The sequence below is a fragment of the Rhamphochromis sp. 'chilingali' genome (assembly GCF_963969265.1).
Source record: "Rhamphochromis sp. 'chilingali' genome assembly, chromosome: 17".
NCBI lineage: Eukaryota > Metazoa > Chordata > Actinopteri > Cichliformes > Cichlidae > Rhamphochromis > Rhamphochromis sp. 'chilingali'.
The window spans coordinates 22,934,566-22,958,542 of NC_137944.1; the positions used below are offsets into that span (position 1 = coordinate 22,934,566).

Genomic DNA, 23,977 nt, shown 5'->3' on the forward strand with positions numbered 1-23,977 from the left:
AAAGCACAATCCAGCATTTAGAAACTTAAATTCTTATTTGACCCAAACAGAATCAGTATGAACGGCGTACATGTCACACAGCTTTATACAAGGTCGTCCAAAATAAGTCAGGCAGTGTTCGTGAAACCAACCCAACAGCTGGATTTTGATCTCACAACAGTTACAAAGATTAAACAAACAAACGAAAGGCTTCACAGCTACACTAACATTTTGAAAAATTAGTGAAATGATATCTGCAACAAGAGGAAAGTAAAAAAGGCTTAAAATGGTACATGTAGAGGAGGAATGCACGGGATGGTACATTCAAAGCTTTAGCGATTAAGGCAAAAGAAAGATGAAGCTACCGTCGACCGTGGACCTGCGTAGAGGACAAATCATGACATCATTTCAAACGTTAGTAACCTCCAGGTTACTAACTCTCCTCTCGGATACACAGGGCCATGTTTGAGAACTTTTCAGTAAGGTTCTCTTGGTTTAATAAAACTTAAAATAAATAACAAGAAAATAAAGAAATCTTTAAAACAACATCAACATTTGCTTTGTTGCAATGAGACAAATGGCTAATAATTCAATCTTACCAAATAGTTTCTGCTTTATTAAGCATTTCTGTTTGAATAATTTCATATAGAGTACAAGACAGTGTGGCTGAAACCTGCTACAGCTCATAGGTTTGACCAAAAAAAGGACAAAAAAGTAAAAAAGATCATTTTAATTTAAACTCATTACCAAATAACTTTTAATCATCAAGCACATTCTGAGCTGGATTTAGAACCACCTTGCAAATATAAACCCATGACATGCTTTCTTTTACCTGTTAGCTGCTACAAGTGACTGGGTGACAAATTAAAGGAAAAAAACCTAAATAAAGTGCAGAAACAAGTGTTTTCACAGATGTGCGCTATTGCTATGTCCAGAGGTACTCGGATACTTTTTTAAACCAGGAACTTTCTGTTTTTTTGTTTTAAATCCCATCCACACGAGCATCGTTTAAAAACATCATGACACAGTAGCTCACAGATGAGCGTGAAATGACACGCTGACCTTGAGCAGAAATTAAGTGCAGACCCTTTAAAAGATTGTTGTATAATCTGCTAACAACATCCCCACAGGTGGAAATACAACCACAAACGTATGGAAATGTTGGCTAATAACCATCCTGAGCAAATAATAACATGGAGCACAAAAAAAAAAAAAAAAAAAACAGGTGATAAGGGTGCAACACCTTTGAATTTGCAAGAAAAAAAAAGTTTTCCACATGAAGTCATGAAAATTTACCCGGAAGGTTTTTTAAAACCTGTTTTCAGGGAGCTGACACGCCTTTTGTATGTGGACAAAAGACTCAGCTTGGACTGTGGGAAGAAACACGAGTACTCTGGGAGAACATGTAAACCCAGCCAGATGATGGACTCAAACCCAGGACCTACTGGTTTTGAGTCTACTGGTCCCATCACCCTTTGTGTGGGTCTCGTCTTTAATTTGTCACCCATCTTTGCATTAAGTTAGTTGGTAACGTTGGTGCAGGCAGTGAGACTGGGCCAAAGTCAACAACATTGGTTAAACACAAGACTTTATAAGTCGAGTACGGCTGCAGATTCAGGTGATTTTTCACCTATAAACATTTCTGTTTTCACATCTTCAAACTGCTTTTTACAAAAATATCCGTCACAGCAACTTCAAGCACACAATAGGGGGGAAAATATGTATATAAATAAGTTTAAAATGTTTGGCAAATAGCTCACTGTTATCAGATTTATATTGATCTTACTGCATACATTTATCCAGTTAAATGAGATTTGGGGAAACAAACTAAAATTTGCCCGTCTTACAATCACACTTGGTCAGTCATTTGTGGGACTTGGACAGCAGAGCAGTATCAGTGTAAGAGGTGTGAGCGAGCACGCTTAGCTCTGCATTTTTGTGTCAGTTTATGGCATAAATATGGAAAACAAATCCCTTGAAAACATTTCTTTTCTTTAGGATGAAAGGCTTAATGAGAGACTGCATTGTCGTACAAAAGCTGTTTATAGTTCTTCTTCTCCTCCCTTTCATCGTCCTAACATTTATTTGGACTTTCATCCTGCCTCTAGGTTATTCCCCAGTAACAACAAAACAAACACTACATCTGAAAGCTGAATGTAAACTGGAACAATCGGTCTATAAAAATCACTTCCACATGTCGGCTTTAGTAAAAGATTATTAGTACTTTTGTTTACTTGGATGACGGAAATAAAGGTATTGAAGAAAAAAAAAAAGTAGCACGATAAAAACAAGATGGACACGTTAGTCAGAAAAACAGAGGAGCTGCTGGATATCTAGCCTAGCTGATGGCAAAATGTTAAAAACATGTTTCTGTCTATATGAATGGATCCTATGTTTTAAACAGCAATTACTACAGCAACATTTCTTTTTGGTCACACCAGGATCGCTCATCAAGCCTGGCTGCTAACATCGAAGTTTACATCCTGATCAATCAGAGTTGCTTCTTCATCGCTTGCGTGCTCGATGGCCGGCGTCTCCGTGTTGTGCTCCATCTCCTCCTCTGCCAGCTCCGCTTCACTTTCCATCCTAACCGCAGGCGAACCGCTCAACGCTTTCGAGTGGTTGGGGAAGGTTTCGCTTCTCGATTTATTTTTGTTGACCGAACCTTTAGGGCGACCCCTTTTCCGCGGGACCTCGCCTTGGCTTTTTGCAGTACTTGGAGGACGGCCCCTTTTTCTCGCAGGTTCATCGATGGGGTCTTGCGGTGTGAATGGAGCGGCAGGCAGACTCTTGCGTAAATGAGCGCCTTTCTTAGATTCTGACTTGCGAGGCCGACCACGGGCTCTGCGAGGGGGGGGCAGAGATCCCTCTGGGGGATCCACACGAGGGTATTTCCTCGGTCTTCCCAGCGGCTTCCACACTTTTGGCTTTTTCTTCTCCTCAGGCGATGGCAGGGGGTACTTCCTCGGCCTCCCCCTTTTGTTTGGTGGCTTTTGTCGCGGTTGACCACGTTTTCTTCCACTCACAGGCAGGATGTGTACTTTCCGAGGCCGGCCCACTTTACCATGGACCCTATATGCTGGGGGTTTCTTGTTTAAAGACCCTTTAGGCCGGCCTCGCCCCCTCTTTACAGGCTGGGAGCCATCTGTGCCCAGTTTATTTTGTTCAATACTTTTTCTTGGCCTTCCCCTTCCTCTCTGAGGCGTATTTGAGATGCCATTCGACATATCTGCCGAGGTGTTATTCACCACCGCTTTCCTGAGTCGTCCTCTTCTGTCCGAGTTTAGGCTCTCATTTAGATCTAAGATCCCCACAATGCCAAGCTCGCTCTCCAGCCTTGATTTCTTATTAAGCGAGCCCTTCGGTCGACCTCTTTTCCTGGGCGTTACAGAGCTGCCTTCATCATCTTCCCCACTTGTTAAACTCTCTGACTTGCGCTTTACCGATCCTTTTGGACGTCCCCTTTTTTGCGTATCTGAGCCACCGTTCGGTAAGTCCTCAGCAGGAGCCTCCTCATCTGTTACAGACTTTCGTGGCCTGCCTCTTTTCTTAGGAGAATGCTCTGTCCTGTCTTCATCGCTGGCCTGACTCTTGGACCCTTTGGGCCGGCCTCGACCCCTGTGAATTTGGACCAAACTGTCAGCATGGTCATCTCCTGAGCCCCGCTGCTCTGTCTGTTTTGTGCCAGAGAGCTTCGGACGCCCTCTTCCCCTCTGTGGTTGTGTGGACTCGCTGTTGGAAACGTTCAGCTTCTTGGAGCCTTGCGGCCTCCCTCTTCCCCTCTTCACTGGATTGCCTACACTGGCCTGCCTTTCATTGCTCACAGGATCTCCTTGTTCTTTAATTTCTTCTTCCATACTGCCGGCTTCAGCGTGGACTACTTCTGTTGGTGTGCACCTGCATATTTAACAAAGAAATTACAGTTATTATTTAATATTGTTTTCATTTTACTCATTATGATTCATTACATAACTGGACGTAATAACATAATAACTACGTGTAGGTACGTGGAGTCCAGACAGACCACAGATTGTGTATGGAAGATGATAACCCCTACCACTATTTAATCTTTTAATTTTTCAAATCAATTTTTTGGAGGGATAAATCCATAGTAAATGTCTCAGAGGTGGAGTGACTTAAGTCAGCTGAGGCCTTTCTGTGTGGAGTTTGCCTGTTCTCCCTGTACCTACACGGGTTCTCTCCAAGTACTCCAGCTTACTCCCACAGTCCAAGGACATGTTTGTTTGTCAGTTAGTGATGCTAAATTGACAATAGGTGTTAATGGTTATGCCTATCGCTATGACAACCCTGTGTCCACTGTGAAGCCTGCATATAGGCTCCACCCCCATTATTCTGAACTGGATAAGCAGCAGATAAAATTGATGTATAGATGAAATTAATATTAAAAATTTGTGTCCCTGACAAGTGGGCCTACCTTAAGCTCTTAAAATGCAGTTATAGATATAAATGTAAATAAATGCCTTTCTTGTCAATGGCTGATAACCTCTCAAGCTGAAATTCAGCTATTATGAGTTACTGGCTACTTTTACGATTACTTCTTGTACTGACACATGTGACAAAAGCAATAAAAATGCTGACTCTGTTCATAAAGTACTGGGCCTTTTATTATTTTTTTTAAATTTACATCGTAGCTTCAAAACATTTCCCATCATCACCGAAAAGCGTGATTATACTCATATAACTTATGATTACACAAAGAAATTTGGTCTGCATTGTAAGACAGCATATATGAACATTGATTATATTTTCATAATATCATTATGAAGCTAATAATGTAGTTTGCTTAATTTTTGTTATTTAACTCACACTGCTCTGACACTGGCTTCTTATGGGGATTTTCAAGTCCACCTTAAAAGGGGCATAACACCTATAGAGGGCAGTATTCAGTCATTTTCATGTTGAGTCAGGGGGACATGTTTTCATCAAAACTTTACATACTGTGATAGGTTAATACTGAAGACTGTTGAGGTCCTCTTTAATCATCATAATCATCAAATTACAGAGATCTTAGAGACCACCCAGATTTGCACATTTATACAGATTTAACACATTTACAGGGCAAAACTGGCTGATTCTATTTGCCTCAGCTAACCATCAAAGTCCTTATCCCTGTAAAACAGCAGTTCCGATGCCTTTCAGTCAGGACTTTTCCCATTTTAATGAGAGCAGTCTAAGTGATGTGAGGTTGTCAGAGTCACAGTTGTGTTTTTATTGGATCTTAATGCTCTACACCTGCAATGTATTAAGATTGGACGTATTTACCAACCATGGACAATAGGCTGAGCCTTTCAATGGTCGTTTTTACAGGAACGATTTATTGATGTATTTGCCCATGAGTAAGTTTGCTAATTGTGTTGGTTGAAACTAAAAGAAGCAGTCAACGGGAAAAAATAATAGGGCTGTCTTAACGGCATCCTCTTCCAGCTGATATTGAGAACCACCGACCTTGTGATTAGTGGCTGACCTGCTCTGCTACCTGAGCTACAGCCACCCTATGTATTACTACACATGCTGATCAGAAATGACATGTTTAAGTCTACAAAACTTTCTTGGAGTTCCCCAAGGCTCCATTTTGGGTCCTCTCGCATTTACCATGTACTAACTCAAAAACACGAATAATATATAACCATGTAATTACTTAATTATATGTAACATTATGTAATAACTATATGACTGCATAGTTGATGGACATGGATTTGAATAATATGAGCAGAGAATGACATTCCTTTTAGTCTGAGTCTTAAATAACAACCACCACGAGACCACAGACTGAAAGTCCTCAGAACTCCAACAAATTAATAGAAATACAAATAAGCAGCCTATCAATAAATGTGAGTTAAACCAGCTTGTGATAACAAGAAAAATTCTGAACAAAGGTGGCCTCTAACGTCTCCTGCCATATCTTCTACTGGGCTTAGAATAAAAACAGCGTAGTGGTTTACACATTCGGCCCACAAGACAAAGATCCAAATAAAGAAGAAACAGAAAGTGAAAAAGAAAAAAAAGTGCACACCAAAGAGGTTTGGGGCTTCCAACCAAGGAAAATCTCCAGGACTGTGATAAATGTTTTATTATCAACGATCAAACAAAAACACAGGAAGTAGCATAAACTAGGATTAACTAAAATGTTAGATTTTAAAAAGGCTTGTCTATTTGCAACCCCTGAAAAATCCAGCTTAGACCATAAAAACTTAATAGCTTAAAAATACAGAAAAATTATTTAAAATGATTTATATTTTTAATAACGAAAAAAGCCAACTAAAGTAATCATTACAGTGAATTTGAATAGATTCACTTAACTCGTGCATCAATTTAAAATGACTAAACGAGTCCCTCTGCAGGCGATTTAGCACTTTTAAGGTGGACTGACGGGGAAAATAGGATGCCATGCTCAGCGTCTTATTTAGGAGATGGGGTCTGCACGGCTACGTCTATTTTCTGGGTTACAACCTTGCAACGGCGGGAAAGTGTAGCCGTGGTCTGCTGGTGTTGAGGTGTCCCACTAATGACGTGCACAATTAATATCCCTGCATGCAAAAATCTGTTATTTTGTGCTTTAATGGTGCAATTTTTACAGATTAAAACTTGTGCAACTTATCGAAAAAAATCACACAGACCCCGTGCATTCTCAGCAATAACTACAGGGCAATACATTTAATTGCATTTAAGGGCCTTTAGCAGAAGCTATGACTGTGGAGCAGACTGTTTTTCAGGTAATAGCCTGTTTCAAAATCGACGGTGCTGAAAAGAGTAGCTAACGCTGTGAAGCGCACAAAACAATGCCGTCAACGGGCTGCGTAACTCACCTTACATAAATATCCTGTATGATTTTAGTTTAATTTTTCATAAAATATTGATTCAGCAGACATACCGTAAAGTGAAAGTGCGCGTTTATTGTTGCTGTGATGGCTGTTCAAATTTGCGACCGCTTCCGGCCGTACGTGACATCCACGCGGCTCCGGAGGAAACTACAGCGGAGAATTTCAGTTCCGCCCCAGCAATTCCTAGGGCCCTAGGGGGACCAGGATCCCACTTTTTGATTTGATTTTGGTGTTACTGCAAGATATACATTATCTTAAAGTCTGTCTTTTATTTAACATTAATAATTGAGTAAAATCCATAGACAGTATAAAAGGTTTATATTGTATCTTATCATGCACTTAATTTCATATATGGATAAATTACACAGACAATAAAAAAGATATGTTTTATTTTAATTTTACCTTATATATGGATGAAGTACATAGACAGTAAAAATAAAGAATTTTTATTGTATGCTTGCCAAAATTTAAAATTGATGTAAAGATAGCAGCAGGGAATTTTTAACCACTGAAAACAATATTTTTATGTGTAAGTCAAAATTTTTTGATTATCTCAAAAAGTTGATTTTTTTTACGTTATTTATTAACAAGTTATTAACCCACACTTCAGAGAAAATAACTGGAAATTTCAAGCTATTAAGTCAAATCTTTTAGCTTGAAATTATGACTTAGCGCTGCCTGGCTTTTGGTTTTTTCCCCTTGCATAAGGGAAGCCCTTTATCAATGTCTAGTGCAGGTTTATCTGTGGAAATATGAAAATCACCACAAAGGGATAAGCTGTGAAGATTCTGGCCAAATATGATGGAAACTAACATGAAGAAAAGAAAGTGAAACAGTGGAAATATTGAGAAACTACCTATAACCGGGTGAAGCTGGCAGAAGGTGATTCTCAGGAGGTTTTGTCTCTTTTGTTAGAGTCATATTTCAGTTTGGCACATTGGAAAATATAGTGTGAAGTGACACAGGAGGTGAGAGTGTCATAACTGATGCTGCAGGAAGCATCCCCAGGTTTACATTTGTGGTGCCAAAGACGAGCCAACTCTGACAGTGCTCAATCAATCAAGTCTTTATCTCAAACAAAAAACAAGTGTTCATACATTAAACGTGAAATCAAAGTCATCATTTTCACGTGGAAAAAATAAAAATGTTGACATTTGCTGTTTGAAAAGGAGGCGGCGAAAACAAATGCTTATGAATTCCTAACCCATATTTTATCTCGGTTTTAATTATACAATCTAAAATATAATATATGCTATAAATAAATATGCCTAACACACAGATTCATGTTGTACTTAAATACATTTTATATATAACTTCTACAATTATTTAACCACCATATTTCATATTTCCAGAAGTATTGCTTTTTACATTACACACAATTATTTTTTAATGCATCACCACATAAATATTCAATACGCTATCTCATCCCTATTGTTGAAGTTTTAGTTTCACTGTTAGTTTAGCATAGGTGGGAAGATTCAGAAAGTATTTCCATAAAAATAAAACTTTCGTCTTGTCAGTTGTCTAAACCCTATTTTTCACCCTTTTGAAGTCTATGTTTTTTTTAATTTTTTCGTACCAGTTAACCAAGTTGTTTTTTCCCCGTGACTAAAGTATAAAGAAGGGCTACTTTATTTAAAGCCTAGTTTTGCTTTTCATATTTTAGTTCTATACATTTCATAAATATTCACAAGTGCTGTTTTCATTATCTTCATTAGTAAATGATGGGTACGAGTGTGTTGTCTCAGTTTTAATTAAAGTATAAGAGTACTTCACCAGATGAAGGTGAAGAGTGACTAACTCAGCTCTGCCCTCCAGAGGCTCATTTGCAGATTTTAGAAAATGTTAGCTGGTAATGGTGCACACAGGCATAAAACATGTTAAAGAAGGACTAAAATGCTTTCACATATTATAGTGTAAGACAAGTCACTTACTATTATTCATCGTGCCAAGCATTAAGCATGTGCAATGCATTTAATCAATGTAGCAAAATCTCTGCATCCAGCAACTCGAGTAAGAGGTTTAGAACAAAGTCCTTTATTTTTTGTGCCTCAAAACAAGATCCCTATAATAAAACACCTTTTCACTGGAGCTTAACGTTTGACACTTTATTCAACAACACAATGATATCTAAATGTTTTTAGTTTGCACAAAATTTTTAATTTCTTGTACCAAGTTTTTTTTTTTAAACCAGGACTCTGTAGCTTTACAAGCTTCTTCAGCTAAAAGAGTTAGTCTCACATTTTATTTTTTACTCTTTGCATTACTTTACTTTGGATTGCAACACCTTGATTTTCTTTTTTAGGCATTCTGTAGATTTGCTCCAGTTCTTGGGAACATTATCATATTAAATGAACCAATTTCAGTCATCTTTTAGCTGTTTATAGACGATGTGAAGCCATCTGAGTGCATGGCCGACTCAGTGACTGCAACGTGCACATGTCCTGTTGCTGCAAAACAAGCTAAAATCACGACCCCTCCACCACTGTGCTTGACAGCTGGTATGAGGTGGTGAGTTGATATGCCACGTATGGTTCTCTCTGTTCTTCATGGACAAACATCTCTACTTTGGTCTCATCTGGCCAAAGGACATTGCTCCAGAGGTCGGGTGGTTTGTTCAAGCCATGCTGCCATGTTCTTTTTAGAGAGAAGTCTCTTGAAGCATTTCCAAACAAGTCGGTCCTTTTGCAAGCGAGCTGTTATGAACTTTAACATGCAGTGGCCTGTAGTCTTCAAAAGAAAAAATATAAAACAAACACTTCACACAGAAACCCCAGCACGCTACATTTCAAAGCTTTGCTGTCTAACCTCGAGGTAAATTTGCTAAGATGCCCACTCCTGGAAAGAATAGGGCATGTTAACACTCACCTGCATGCTCCAGAACAATAAAACCGCTGCTCTTATAGAAGCGCTCACGCGTGTATGAAATAAAGAAAAGACTCCTCTTAAATGTACAAAGTTTTATTCAGAAGTAACAAAGTGGACTCTTTATGTACTTACAGAAGTTTCCACAAAAAGAATCAAGGCCCACAAAAGAAAGGCTGAACTGTGATTTGAGGAGGGTGTGACTCACTTTAGATAAACTTTGATCCCATGCAGGAAGAAGTGTTAGAGCTGAAGCAGAACAGAAAAGTTACCTGCTACATGGACAATGATCAGCTACTTTGGTCGAAAATGAGAGGAAGGGGGGGGGGGGGGGGGGGGGGTAATTGTTCTACGAGCAGGAACCACATAGACAAAGAAAAAGGCATTTGGTGGGGAAAAAAAGTAAATTGGAGGCAGATTATGTTGTGCTGGGAAGTTGGATAAGGGGGTGGAGTATGAAGTAAGGGCAGATCGGTGAGGTCACCATCAATCAGAAGAATGTGAGGAGAAAAAGAAATATGCAAATGTGTTTATGTGTGAGGAGGGGAGCTGTCAGTTCAAAAGAGGGAGAGAGGCTGAGAGAAAATGACAGACGTGGCCCGAGGAAAGGAAAGGCGCGTTTGAGAAAGACAACCCCTGGGAGGCTGCACGGTGAACCCACTGCCCCGTCTCAGCCCTCCTCCTCCTCCCCCGCCTGTGTGCTTTGCCATGGTTACCAGACAGGGCTCCCAATGCAGCCAGTTAATGCGTTTTTCAGCAGCAGGAGCGAGCTGCGTACTAATGTGTCTCAGTCTGTCTCCTGCACAATCAATGTCAACTGTCCTGGGATGCACAAACACATGGAGGGCTGCGAGCCAGGGAACACAGAGCCACCCTGGCTGAGCGTCAGAGGCTGAAAGAAGGCTGCATCGCTTTCATTTTTAGTCACCTGGAAAGTTTTACTTGCATTATCTGCAGAAGCCTTGAGTCACATGTCGATCTTTCTTACACAGGTATGAAATGTTGAAAAAGTATCCCACAAGATAAAGGAACACAGCTTATTAGTTTGAAATGCTTTCAAGTGCTCTTATATTTATTGGATTCACAAGGCATTTAAATACAATAACACATCACATCCATAAAAATACTGGATGTACCAACATCTAACTTAAAATTTGCCAGTTTTCTGTTAACCTAAAGAGCTAATTTAGTCTTAAAGTGTAGAAAAGAAACATGAATAATTCCCTATCGTTTTCAGGAATGTGTTAAAAGGGAACTCGCACAAATTTTCAGCTGCCATGAGGAGCTTAAAACTCTCCCTAAAGGTTCCAATGTTGTAGTTTTCCATCTCTGGAGTTAAAGAAGTCCTGTGCGAATCATATCGGGGTCACGACCATTGGCTGTCTTTATTAAAAGATGGCTGATACTCAGAGCACAAAGCCGGCCAAAAGGTTCTGCCCCCTGGAGAGAACCATGCTGTCTCTTCTCAGCTTTTCCAGGATGAGTGGGAAGGTTAGGAAACTCTCTGGAGATCATTCTGCACACTCTGGAGCTTTTACTTTTGCTGGTCTTTATTAAAGAACATTGTTTTTGGCATCCAGAAGCAAATGCATGCAGCTTTGTTCCCAAGGACCTCACCTGTGACCTTTCATATCATCACAGGTTAAGGGTCTCAGGGACAACGAAGCACACCGAGAGCTGCTCGCAGTCAGGTGTCCGTCAATTCTACGTAATGGACTGCAGTGACGTGTGCCATCTTTTTGTGGTTAATTCATAAGCATGTCATGTTTACGCCACTATTATGCAATTATGTTAGATACATGCCATCTTACATTACGGGGAAAGAAAAAAAATACTTTAAAATGACAATTGATGCGTCACATGAGACGTTACCATTGTTGGTTACCGATTCCGATGCAGTCCGATCGTCTCGTCCGACAGAACTGGATCAAATCCTGTGAAGAGAGACGGATTTGATTAGGACACGAGTCCGCATATAAACATCCGTTATCGGAATGTTACACGTCTACATTTTGTTTTCAGGGCCCCGTCTGGCTGCTTTTCCTCCTGATGTAGCCAGCGCCTGCTATTCAGTGCAGGTCTGTGCAGCAAGTCGTTGAAATAAAAACGCCCCCTGCTGGCAGACAGCATTAGTAGACAAGTACGCAAAGAAAAACCCGCAAATTTATCGTACAAGTCAGGCCTTATACGGACGAGTTAAACTCTAGAGCGGTCGTGCATTTCACACACGCAACGAATCTTTGTGCACATATATGTAACATCCACGGACAGCTGTGCCTGCAACCGCAGACACTGTCGTCTTACATTTCCTACAGGCCTCGTGATCTCACAGGATTATGCAATCACTCCCCCATGACAAAGATGTTCAGCCTTGAGGGAGTAGCACTGATTTACTCTTAGCCAGACAAAAAGTCACACAAGCCTGACACGGCAGAAAGAATCGGGCAGAGTTCAAACAACTCATGCACAGCTGAGAAGCTCCATTTGCATCACACGCATGTTGTGTCCAGATGACTAAGCTGTCACCTGCCAAAAATCCAGAGCATGTCCTTAATATACCAAAAACCAGCCTGTGGACAGGTGCACGCATGCAGACAAACATGCGACAGTGAGGTGCTCACAATATAAAGCCTTTTTGCAGTCTGTGTGAGAGTTTACACTGCCTCTCCCCATTTCCTCTTTGTCTCTGTGCTTGGAGATATTTTCCTCTGCCCCAGTTTTATGAGCTTCTCTGCTGCTCTCAAACATCGCATGACAGACAAAGAGCGGAGGATGTGAACCAGAGGCTGGAGGGGAAATGAAGTGAAATATTCGAGGAAAAAAGAAAAAAAAAAGACCCTATAACAGAATGAACATGAAGGTGGACATAATGAAGGAATATGGCGGGTGGATGTGGTCAGTCAAATCGCTCGATTTGTTAGACGGCCCGCTTGACTCATTTCGAACTCACCATTTGTTTGCCTGGTGGTCCCTACATGAACACACTCATTCCCTGTGAACACGCATACAACAAGTGCATGTACACAGAACAGGTATAAGCGCACACACTCTTACGATGAGTTATTGATCCATTCTTGCTTCTTACAGAAAAAAAAAAGCCAATTAATCCAGCGGTAAAGAACAGCGCTTGATAAAACCTATCCTGCCTCATCTTCAGTCTTCCTTTTCCTCTGAGTGCAGTACACAGCGGCGACGGCGAACAGAAAAGCTATTCCCCTCTCGCTACCCCTCCATCTCTCGCTCTGCTCTTTTTTTGTCTCTCCTCTTCCTCTATCCCTCTCTCAGGCGCTGTCCCTGGCTCTGCTCTGTACCCGTTTCCCTCTGCCAAGTCACATCATTAATTCTCCAGGCGATTAGAGTCCGAACAGACTATGAGGCAGGTACACCACAGTAAAAAACAGACGATTGCATTGATTCCATTATCTGGTGCTGTACCAATAACCCCACTTCCCACCACCACCACCACCCAGTAACCACCAACAGCGCTATGACCCCCCACCCCCTCCCCTTCATAAATCTGTGTCACCTACATACAAACATTCACTCTCTCACACACACACAGGCAGACACTTATGCAAGCATGCAGTATCTCCAGCTATCGCTCTCTTCTCCTGCTTGAACACCCTCTATCACTCTGTCCCCGCCTCCCCCTGCTTCATCTCAGCCCTACCCCTCATTTTCATCCTTCCCTCCTCATCTCTGCACCCTTGCTTCCTTGCTTTCCAACCCCCCCTTTCATTTCTTTCCAGGCCTGACGTCCCGTCTCGCCTGAAAAGGGAAAAAAAACAACAACAAAAAACAAACAACAACCCCCCTCCCCCCAAAAAAACCCCAACTCTACGTTCACATGATGCAGTGTGTCTCTACGTGGGTGTCTAACTTCGTGTGCGTTTGAACTTGGGCTGCTGTGCTCGGTGCATCTGGAAGAGAGTCAATGTGTTCAGAGGGAGGGGCGTGTGTTTGAGGTGTGTGCGCACTTTTGTCCTCGTGCACGCATGCATCTATGTCAGAGTGTGTGCAGGATAGAGGGGAATGAAGGTGTGGGGGTGGAAGAGGCAGCGTAGGGAGCTCAGACCAAGGCTGTGGATTTTACACAGCGCGAGGATCAAAGCCACAGCAAGCCCAAAGGTGATTAACCTCCCAGCCGCTCTGACCACAAAACTGCTGCTTCTCTTCTTCAGTCTTTCATCAACACAACCTGCCTGAACCATCTACGCATCAATTCAGCAGCTTTTATTCCACAACTCCTGAATACATATAATAATAAATATTATTATTAAAAAAGTGTCAATAAACTCCTTTGACAGAAGAATCTCCGAAATTAGAAAACGAGTGAGAATTTGAAGTGGCAGACTAATAAAGTAACCAGAAAACAGATGTGTTAACGGGGAAAACAGTCACGGTGTGAAATGTGCTAAAAATTAAAGACAAATGGAGACTTGAGCCGCCCTTTTTGTAAAACAGCAGGTGGCAAACAGCTTAATTTGGAGTCAGAAGATGCTGGGGAGTAGTTTCTTTGTGTGCTCGTAGAAAAGAGCAACGATCGGCAGAGATTGCTGATATGTGCTCTTCCCCTCCTCTCCCCCCCTTCCTCGTTTGAGCACTGCAACGCAATGCGGATACTGGGTGTCTGAGCCACTAGCCAGACACACTGGGGGACAGAGCAGGGTGGGGGAAGGGGGTGGGGGTGTGAGGGAGCAGTAGGAAGGAGGCGGAGGCAGTAAGCAAGTTCACATACAGCCTTGTGCTCGAGGACACGCTGATAGGAACGTCTGGGCACACTGTCATTATCTGCCATGACTACAGAGAGCAGCGGGCACAGTTCATTTTGGAGACTTGTGTCAGCCGGATACACACAGCCACAGCTCTGCCATATTCACAAACTGTTCATATACTCAAACTGTTACAATAGGGGACTTAAGGCAAACTTGAATTACATCGTCACTACCAGACCATAAAATGTTTCTGACTCTCAACGAAATATTAAATTTCCACTTTTCCTGCATTTTAGGCTCCTCACATTCCAGCCCAAAGACATCAGGAAATATTCTGCGTTCCTGTGCATGGCGTGCTAACAAAAGCCCAGAAACAAACCGCTATTGATAGTTTGCTCTATACCCCGTTGGACTGCACCAAATAAACCAAAGAGCACTGCAGAGCAAGGTGGATATATTGATGTCTGAATTAGGTGGGTCTCGACAGCAAAACCCAATTAGTATTTCAGATGTATTAGATTTAAAGCGGTTTTGTAGCTTTTTTTTTTCCTCCACCCCCCTCCATGTTTCATTATAATTATTGGTGTGAAATTGAATTTGCTGAAGGAGAAATTATTTTAGATCTGATAACGGACGCCATCTGTACAGCATGGAGCATTGGTGCATCTTTTTGTCGTTGACTGAAAAGCCAACAGAAGTTTCGTCCAAAAGACCTTGAAAGAGATTTTAAAAATGTTGAAAGTGTTGAATATAAATATATAACTACAGCCCTGAAAACTCATTACCACTTTAAAAAAGGAAGTCACTTATTTTTTGTGCTCTTCTTCATACTTACCACATCAAGAGGCACGATGTGGATGCATTCAGGTGAAGTCTGGGTGACTCCGCAGGGAAAGCTAGAAGGTTGTACAGTTATCTCCAGGCTTTTTATTATGCGAAACCATACAACCAACTACCTCACACTGCAGAGCACAGGAGCAGGTTAGCACTGGAGTCTTCTTCCACACAGTCTTCTCATCTTTTGCTTCATTTATGATCTCAAAGCCATCAAAGCTTCAAATGTTTTACTGTACAATATTTCTAGTGACTTCTCTATTGCGAGGAATCAAATAAGCTTCTTGAAGTTTTTTTCCCCTCCCAGTCTCATTACAAGATCAAAGTTTAACACCAAAGTGGTTGAATTGAAATAACGCATTCTGCATTTTTGTGGACTTGTCTCCCTCTTGTGGGTAGACGCAGTATGTCGACAACCACCTCCCCCCACCAGAGGTGGAGGCAGACTTTCACCATCTATGAATACAAAGACAAGCACTTAACCTGCAGTTGCTCACTGTAGGCGTCTGCCTGACCTACTTCTGCAAGTGGAGCTGCTAGAATCTTCCACATCCTCAAAGATTCAATTCAGCACTACAGAGCACTATTCCACCATTTCTCAGAGGTTAAAGTCTAATAATCCTGTGCTGCTGTTTTTATTGTTGCTGAAGCCATACTTGTATTCCAGCACTGCAATCAGCTTTGAAGGTTATCACATATGACCTCCAAAGCTGATCGAAGGAACGTTTCTTTGTTCACTTCTATGGTGGGATGTCGAGACATAAATCCATAAGCATTCTTAAGCCTTTAGTATATACATGCACACAATAAGATTGCGCACCCCCCGATTATATTTAAGCATTTTGCCTATAAAATTTGCATAGTTGGGGCATCATTGACAAGAGCCCAAAGGGGAACGTTGGAAAAGCTGAAACTGAAGTTTCCTGCAGAAAATGATGTTATTCAAGCGGTTTTGTTAACTGGGTTAAAAACAGGAAATACAGAGACAGGTTGAGCTCGACTAAAAGGGTATGACTTGATTGTCAAAAGGAAATTGCCAGCTGTTTCAGTTAAATATAATCTTTTGCCTGGTCCCATAAGAGATCGTCATAGCAGATCACCTGCCTTCATCTCAGCCGCTCTTCACTTTTACTTATGTTAAAGATTGTACTTCAGTTTACTTTAAAAGGCATCTTTCAGAACTGCAGTCAATAAAAGACTGATCTCCATCTGTAGTAATTTATATTTGGCAGCATGGGTGTGTTGTGGGACTTCCTTGCCCCTTCAGTGTGCAAACATGGAAAGCAGGTGGCAGGGAAGGCAGCAAGACCCCAGCATAGAACAGGAGGAGGAATCGATGCCTACAGATAAAGTTGGAGACAGGATGGTGAAAAAGAGAAGCTAAAGTGGAAGTGGACTGCAAAGCAACTTGCAGATGTGCAGTCTCAAAACAATAGAGGGGCATCAGTTGAGCCATCAGCTGAAATGGCCTGGCACTGAGATGAGCAGTGATTGCTGCCGAGCCTGAGATAAGGAGCACCCACATACGAAACTCAGTGACGACCGGATACCACAAATTTGAGGACATTCAGCAACATCAAGCAGCCACGGGCCAAATATTGACTGGAGATGTTAAGTGGGTGGGTCCTGAGTTGAATAGCAGTATCCTTTGGAATAGATACCAATGAGAGCAGTCACCTCAATTGGTGGTAAGGACATCAGGGATTTACGTAGGCCAATGGAGCAAATTCCTTCCTGCATGGAAGCCCATTTAGTAACTGCCCTAAGCCAACACTGGAGTTGATTCCTGCACGTCTCAATTTCCACAGAGAAGAAAACTGCCTTTGTTAAACTCTACATCCAAGGCTCCCTCCTAAAAAAAAAAAACCTGTAGGTTTCCTTACGTTTTACAATGCTCTAAAAAAAAAAGCAGCAGCATAGAGCTGTGCAAATAGAATTACGTAGAAATAAAATTCCAGCTGTGTTTTACCTGCATCATTTTAGCTCATTTTTAAAATTGACATTAAACCGTGTTTCTACTAGGAGACTTAAGCCATGTCTTAGATTGCCTTGTCCATCCTTAAATGAATAGGTTGTTTGGGTGCAGGGTTGCATCTAAAGTCTTTTGTAATTTCCTGAAAAAGACATGGCGGTCTTGTTGCCAGGCAGTCAGAAATGTGTTAGTGGGCAGCGTTTTCACCCTTTATTCATTGTTTGCTTGTGTACAACCAAGCACAACACGAGAGCCACGTGAATTCAAGGACAGACTGACTGCAAATGTGCTTCATTATCTTACTCCTCTGAGATCTGGCAATTTGCTCCACTGTTGCGTGTGGCCATTTGGAGGAGCCATCGCTTAGATTTAACACCAACTGCTATAGAATCTTCAAATTTACAACATCTTGGTACTTTCCATTAAGAAACAAAAATCCCACTTGTCGCCAGCCTGTGAATTACTGCAATCATTTCTCATCCCTTTAAAGCAATCAGACTAAACTCTTTATGCACATCCCTGCTCTCTATTGTTATCACATAAAGATAAATTATTCTCTGAAAAGTTTCTAAAAAGGCAAAACTGACCTTGCGGTGGTGAATTATTGTCAAGTGTTACCTAACAGAATTGCAGCAGTAGTGAACACATCACTGGCCTTAGGTCTTTATACTAACAAGGGCAAACCGAAACACAAATGTGAAGCACCCTGTGGAGTTGAGCAATGCTGCAGAGAGGCTTGTAATGCTGAAAGATGACTGTTGAGAACAGAGGACAATGCCTCCCAAGAGCAATCGAGGGGGCAAATTTGAGTGCATACATGAATGGAAGAATGAGATTGAGTCTGTAAATACAGATAAAAGCCGCATTTGATGTACATTCTGTCCAGTTGTCGTTTGCTGGTTTATGCATGACTTTCTTCCTCATCTGAATCTCAGGAAGGTGTCAGACACCTCTGTACACTGTAAGAGGATATGCCGATTTATGCTATTTAATAGGGTATTATTCAGTGTAATGCAAAAATTGGTGCATTGTAGAGGAGTTTTCAGTGTAGCAAACAGGATCTAATGGGTGAATAATTGGATGACAATTTGGAGTAACAGCACTATCCAGTCAATCTGCCTCATTATACTCCATAAATAATGGGGCGCACCCACACATTCGACATCTAGCTGAGGTGATCTCCTGCAAAAGCAGCAAATTGGCTGTTGTTAGCAGTCAATGGCTGTGTTTTGACACTGCTCCTGTGTGCCTCAAGGACTCATTGATTACTTGATAGCTGCTGCACAGCTGAGTTGCTAGGCCTTCCATTCAGCTTGGCCACTGCACAAAAAAAACAACAAAACAAAACATTAAATGCACAAGTCTTAGTCTCTCACAGAGCTGGATGCAAACACATAAGTGGAAATCACAGATTCCTTAAAGGGTAACTCACTGCTGCCTGCCACAACCATTAAGGGTGTATTAGTATACATTGCCCAGCATAGGTCTATTAGGATGATACATGGCTGTGAAGGGCCCTATCCAATTACATTAGCAGGACTAAAAGTAGTTTGTAAACTGTCTTATGACTGTACTAAAGATTCAAAAAGACTTAAAAGAAAAATGAGCCTGTGTTCAGGAAACTTCAAACTTCAGAGAGACTTGTTTTGGGCCAGCTTCCAAATATAAACTCATTCACCTCACCCCTCTGCCCTCCCCTCTGCCATACTGAAAGGTCCCCACGCTGCCCATCCTTCATTTTCTTCCTTTGGCCATCCTCCCACCTCTAAGTGCCTCTTATTTGTCCCTCATCACTGAACATTTCACAGAACAAACTCTTTACAACTTTTTTCCAGACAATCTCTGTTCATAACAACTCCACCGCCCTCCCTTCTCTCTCCGCCCTCCATCCTCTTGATTCCTCTCCTCCCCTTTTTAAACCTCTCACCTCATTCGCAGTCGGATCACGCATGCATGCGGCATGGTTGTGCCAATGCCAGCTCTTTGCCAATCTGCTTGGGTGTGTTTGTGTGCCAGTGAGATTCTGGTGGGAAGCCCCTGCACTGGAGGCCAGGGGTGGCTTATAAGCCCGAACCCCAGCTGGTGTTGGGTTAGGTGAAGCTTCGCGAGAACAGTCGCCCCTTTGGGAGCGCGAGAGAAAGTGAAATTATATTGAGCAGAAGTATAAAGTTAGATGCAAGTTGCCACAAAAAGGTCATCAAATTGAAGAAAATGCACCAAAGAGCCCAGCTGTTATAACAAAGATATCTGTGCAGAGAGCATTAATTAAAATCTGTCATTAATGAAGCTAATCAGTTACTCTAGATTGGTATTGCGCCAATTTAAAAGAAAAAGAAAAAAACAACAACAAAAAAAACACATTAGATTCGCATCCAAGCTTTCAACACAACAATGTAGCCCCAAAACAGTACTAAACGATTTCTCAAATTTAAAGATTTGTTTATGTGACACTGTGCCTGAAAAGGCTATAAATGCTGCAATATTCTTGTACATATTCAAAAAATATTGTTGGTTAAGGGATGAGACAAATCTAAAAAGCTCACATGGTGTTAAATGCATGCACAGGATCTTGTAAGTCAGTCAAGACTAAAATGCCCTACAAAAAGCTGTTGAATTTTCCACAATGACCAAATCCAGAGTGCAATTCACTGCACTGGGTTTGAGCGTCTGGTTTTTGTTTTGTTTTTTTTTTGCTTCTCTAGCATTTGCTGCCAAGTTGGTCGTTTTCTCCTTTTTTTGCTGCTAGGAGTAACAAACTCCCTGAACCCAGTTCCTTGGATGGTTTAAGTTGTTTGCTTTATGACAGCCAACCTCCACTCTTCAAAATAAAGCAAATCTTAGCTTGCAATCTGATACTTTAGTACTCATTTCCTACTTTAATGTTTCTACACCTGCTAAAGTACCCCGAGATTAGTACTAGGAGTAGTTTTATACAAGTACAAATGTCCAGTAGGATTTAAAATAAATAAATAAATAAGTATATATATACACACCTATACACACATACATATACACACACACACACACACACACACACACACACACACATAACCAACATTTATGTATACATATATACATAAATATAAAACAAAACTGAGCAATAGAGAAATAGACGAGTTATCCAGTCAACTAAACATCAAGCCCACCACTTTTCATACAAATGATCAAAACATTTACACTGCCTTCGAAGACAGAACAAAGACTTCAGGTGGCTCTCAGCCACTCCTTGGCTTTGAGAAGTGATGCGCAGAGTACGGCACCACCCAAACAATGTAGGGGCAGAGTCTAGCGAAATCTGCCCAGTGACAGCAAATAAACTGGCAAGTGCTAGCTCAACAGGAATGCAGGCCTCAGACGGTGGTTCTCAACTTCAAGGTGAGGGAGCAATGCCGGCCTATTTGATTTTTTGATTTTTCTTTTTAAACAAAAAACCCCAAAACAAAACAAATGCACGTCATCAGAGCAAAAAACAAACAAACAAACAAAACAAAAACAAGAAAATCCCCAAAATGTTTGTTAGAAATCTCAGAGGAATTAAACTATACGAATCCATGTTATTCTCTAATCCACATTTTAATAAGATCTCTGGAATGGGTGTGTATTTAAAAAAATAAATAAAAAAATAAAAAAAATGAAAATGACATGCATCTGTGCAGCCCTCCTTAAAAATCTGATTGGACTGTGTGTGAAGAGGACTGACCCCAGATCCCCGCTGATGCTGAAGCACCCCTTCAGTAGGAATACAGCTGGCTGAAGCTCCAGATTTAGTATCTGCGAGTCACAAACCATAAATTATTAGCTCCCAAGATAAAATGAGACTCTGTAGTACAATTTCTCCAACCCCACTGCCACCACCACCCCTCGCTCTCATCGTACCTTATTTACAAAGGCAGAAAATGTAACCATGGGAACACACTACCAGGCAACCTCAGTGGCTTGGCATGATGCCCAATGGTTGCTAGGGCACTGTTGTCAATGGCTATTGGGTTGTGTGGGCCAGTGTGTGAGTAGGAGAGATTGAACACTCTCACACAAATACACAAGTTTGTAGATTACACACAATATCTAGGCATTAAATAAATGTAGACCAACATGGTAGTGTTCCATTTCCATAATAGGGGCTTTTATATGCATCTAGTGTGTAATTATTTTAAATAATATGGGCCATTTAAAAAAAATGTATTTATTTTTTTATTAATGGTTTGACTGTGGCTGACAAATGATGCAAGGCCGCTTTTGTTGGCTAACAGACAAAAGGAAAGATTAAGCCTGCAGGCAGTTACATGAGGCCCCGTATTCGATTATGTTGAGTAACATATGCAGCAATGATCCATGCGTTTCAGTCTTCTTCCAAAAGGTCCTAATGTGTTAATAGTGTTTTTAATGATGGAAATTCAAATTTGGGATCATTTTCATAAAAAGTCAGGCTAAAAGGCATTTAGCCATCATTACCCTTGATCTATTGCGCCATTTACCTTTGAGTCACACCTCTGGATATCAATAAGGAAAGACATTGAAGTATTTAACGTCACAACCAGGAATTACATGGAGCTTTATTTTTCCATGGCGCTACATGGAGCTGCTGGATGGTTGACCTAGGCATTCCTGAAAACTGCAGAGCGTTGTGTAGATTATTAGCATACCGCAGGATAGAATAGGGAGAATCAGTAAACAAATTTAAACATCCAGTTTGGGTATGTAAATAAACAGTGATGTTTAAAGCAGAAGTCATTCTGGACTCATCCCAAAGTATTTGTTCATGACCAAGTAAACCATAATGGCCCTGCCTTTGGTAGCACAAAAATGTATAGCAATTTATGCATTTATGACACAAGAAGCCTCAAACACTGTGTTGCAGAGTATGAAACGGTTGAAGTGGAAGATAATGGTGAGAACGAACACTGTGCCATCAACAAAGCATGAATGAGAGGGTGGTACAAAAATTCATGTACAGCGGAGACAGTTGAAGACAATGGCAATGAATAATACATTAATAACGCTGGAAAATAGAATCCAACGTCATAAATTAAACAGCATTCACCCAAACAAATGCAATAATTATGACACTGCAATACAATGAAAGAGACAAATGCATGGCTTTTTTGTTGGTGTGCACCAAGATTCCCACATGTTGATGTATATATGGGCTTGTGTGTTCCTGTCTGTATGCACTTAAGGCTTAAGCAGAGTACTGCCTGTGGTGCATCTTATCTAATATAAGTGCAGACACAGCCTCCCCTCCCCTTGCTTCTCACTCCCCTCCTCTGGCCCTTTGAACTCAAGCTGCTGCTGGAGATGCAGTCTGACTGAGCACAGCATGTCCTGAAAGGAGGTCAGAGGGCATGACAAACAGTCTGGTGTCATGGCAACTTGATGCCGCCAACCAAAAATTTGGTGTGGCTGGTTGGTCTGCAGAAACAGTCCACCTATCAGTGGACAAACTCTCGGCACCTGGTTATTATAAAAAAATAATAATAATAAAAAAAAACTCATTAAGAAATCAGTTAGGAACATGCCAAAACATGCCGATGGCACCATTCCTTTATGATTGACAAGGACAGTGTAGTTATGTTAATCCTGCCTGATGTAAACACAGGAACCACTTCAACTGTATGTATCACAATCCAAGCTTCTTTAGGGAAGCCTTTTTGAAACTGGAAATGGCTTGTATTCATTCCAGGTTTTTACAAAGAATTAAGTTTTAAGCAGAAACCAATAGCCACCCAAAGATTGCACAAGAGATGGACTAGCGCCTTGTTGGTTTTGGTCTTTTCACAGTAAGGGTTGGGGTTATGCTTGAACTAGTTTGTTTGCTCTTGATTTGCAGAGTAGTTTGAGGACACATCATACAACGAGTGAAAAGCTGTCCGTCAACACGGAGAGGGAGGGGTACAATATTGTTCAAACATGAGAATAAGGGCATGCAATCTCAAATATCTAGCAAAGACAGTGTTTGGAAGAGAAGCGGCAGAAACAGTATATTACAAATCAATGCTCAAATACAGCAAGTGTTAATGTTAAAATTTTAGTTGTGCAAATTCCTTTCTACGCAACTGCTGATACTGGAAAAGGTAGGCTGAGATTTTTGGAAGTGTTTGATCACCAATTCCTTAATCCCATTGTGTGCTTTAGCTCCTTTTCCCCCTAACAGATGATAGGCCATTATTACATTTCAGTATTTGCTATGAAACCATTTTGGGAAAGCCCATCAGCATGCAGCGGTAACCTTGACTGACTTAATTGTAAAATTTTACTCTGAACTCACTGAATAGTTTTCAAGAAATATGCAATTACTGCCACAAATGTCACCTTGGCTCATTTACCTCGCTACACAATTACCACCAAAATGAATGCCTCTCATTTGTTGTTCTAATGATTCTGACTGTAATTCAGCAAACCTGAGAAATGAACTGCAGCTGTACTTGTGTCGCCTGCCACCAGCAGCCCTAGACTCACTATATTTTCATCTTACTCTGAAAGTGTTGGATCAATATAGAATCCAGGTTCCTTTGTAAGCCATTAGCTTGCCTGATGCTTGAGCTGAGACCTCTCCAAACCACCGTGTTCTCAGCCTAAAAGCTCTCATATCAGGAGAGTGTGATTGCAGGTGTGTGCACAACCTTTGAAGCAGTTTATGTCTTATAGGTTTGCAAATAGTCGTGTTTATCCTTTTGTTCTTTGCATCTGCATCCGAGAGGTTTGCGCACGTGTATGCGCACATGCATGTACTGCGTCTGTAAGCTTCTGCGTGCACGGTATGTCCTTGTGTT

General features: G+C 41.2%; 1 protein-coding gene across 1 annotated transcript; it reads right to left on the bottom strand.

The window, feature by feature from the left end:
- Positions 1–2,429: 2,429 nt before the first annotated feature.
- On the bottom strand, positions 2,430–6,962 carry LOC308384429 (uncharacterized protein; the record flags this gene model as incomplete). The annotated part of the gene is made up of 2 exons (XM_080862995.1): positions 6,872–6,962; positions 2,430–3,876 (listed from the first exon to the last, which is right to left on the bottom strand). The coding sequence occupies exon 2, from the start codon at positions 3,834–3,836 to the stop codon at positions 2,430–2,432; it is 1,407 nt and encodes a 468-aa protein (XP_080719121.1). The 5' UTR covers positions 3,837–3,876; positions 6,872–6,962.
- Between the last annotated feature and the right edge of the window lie 17,015 nt (positions 6,963–23,977).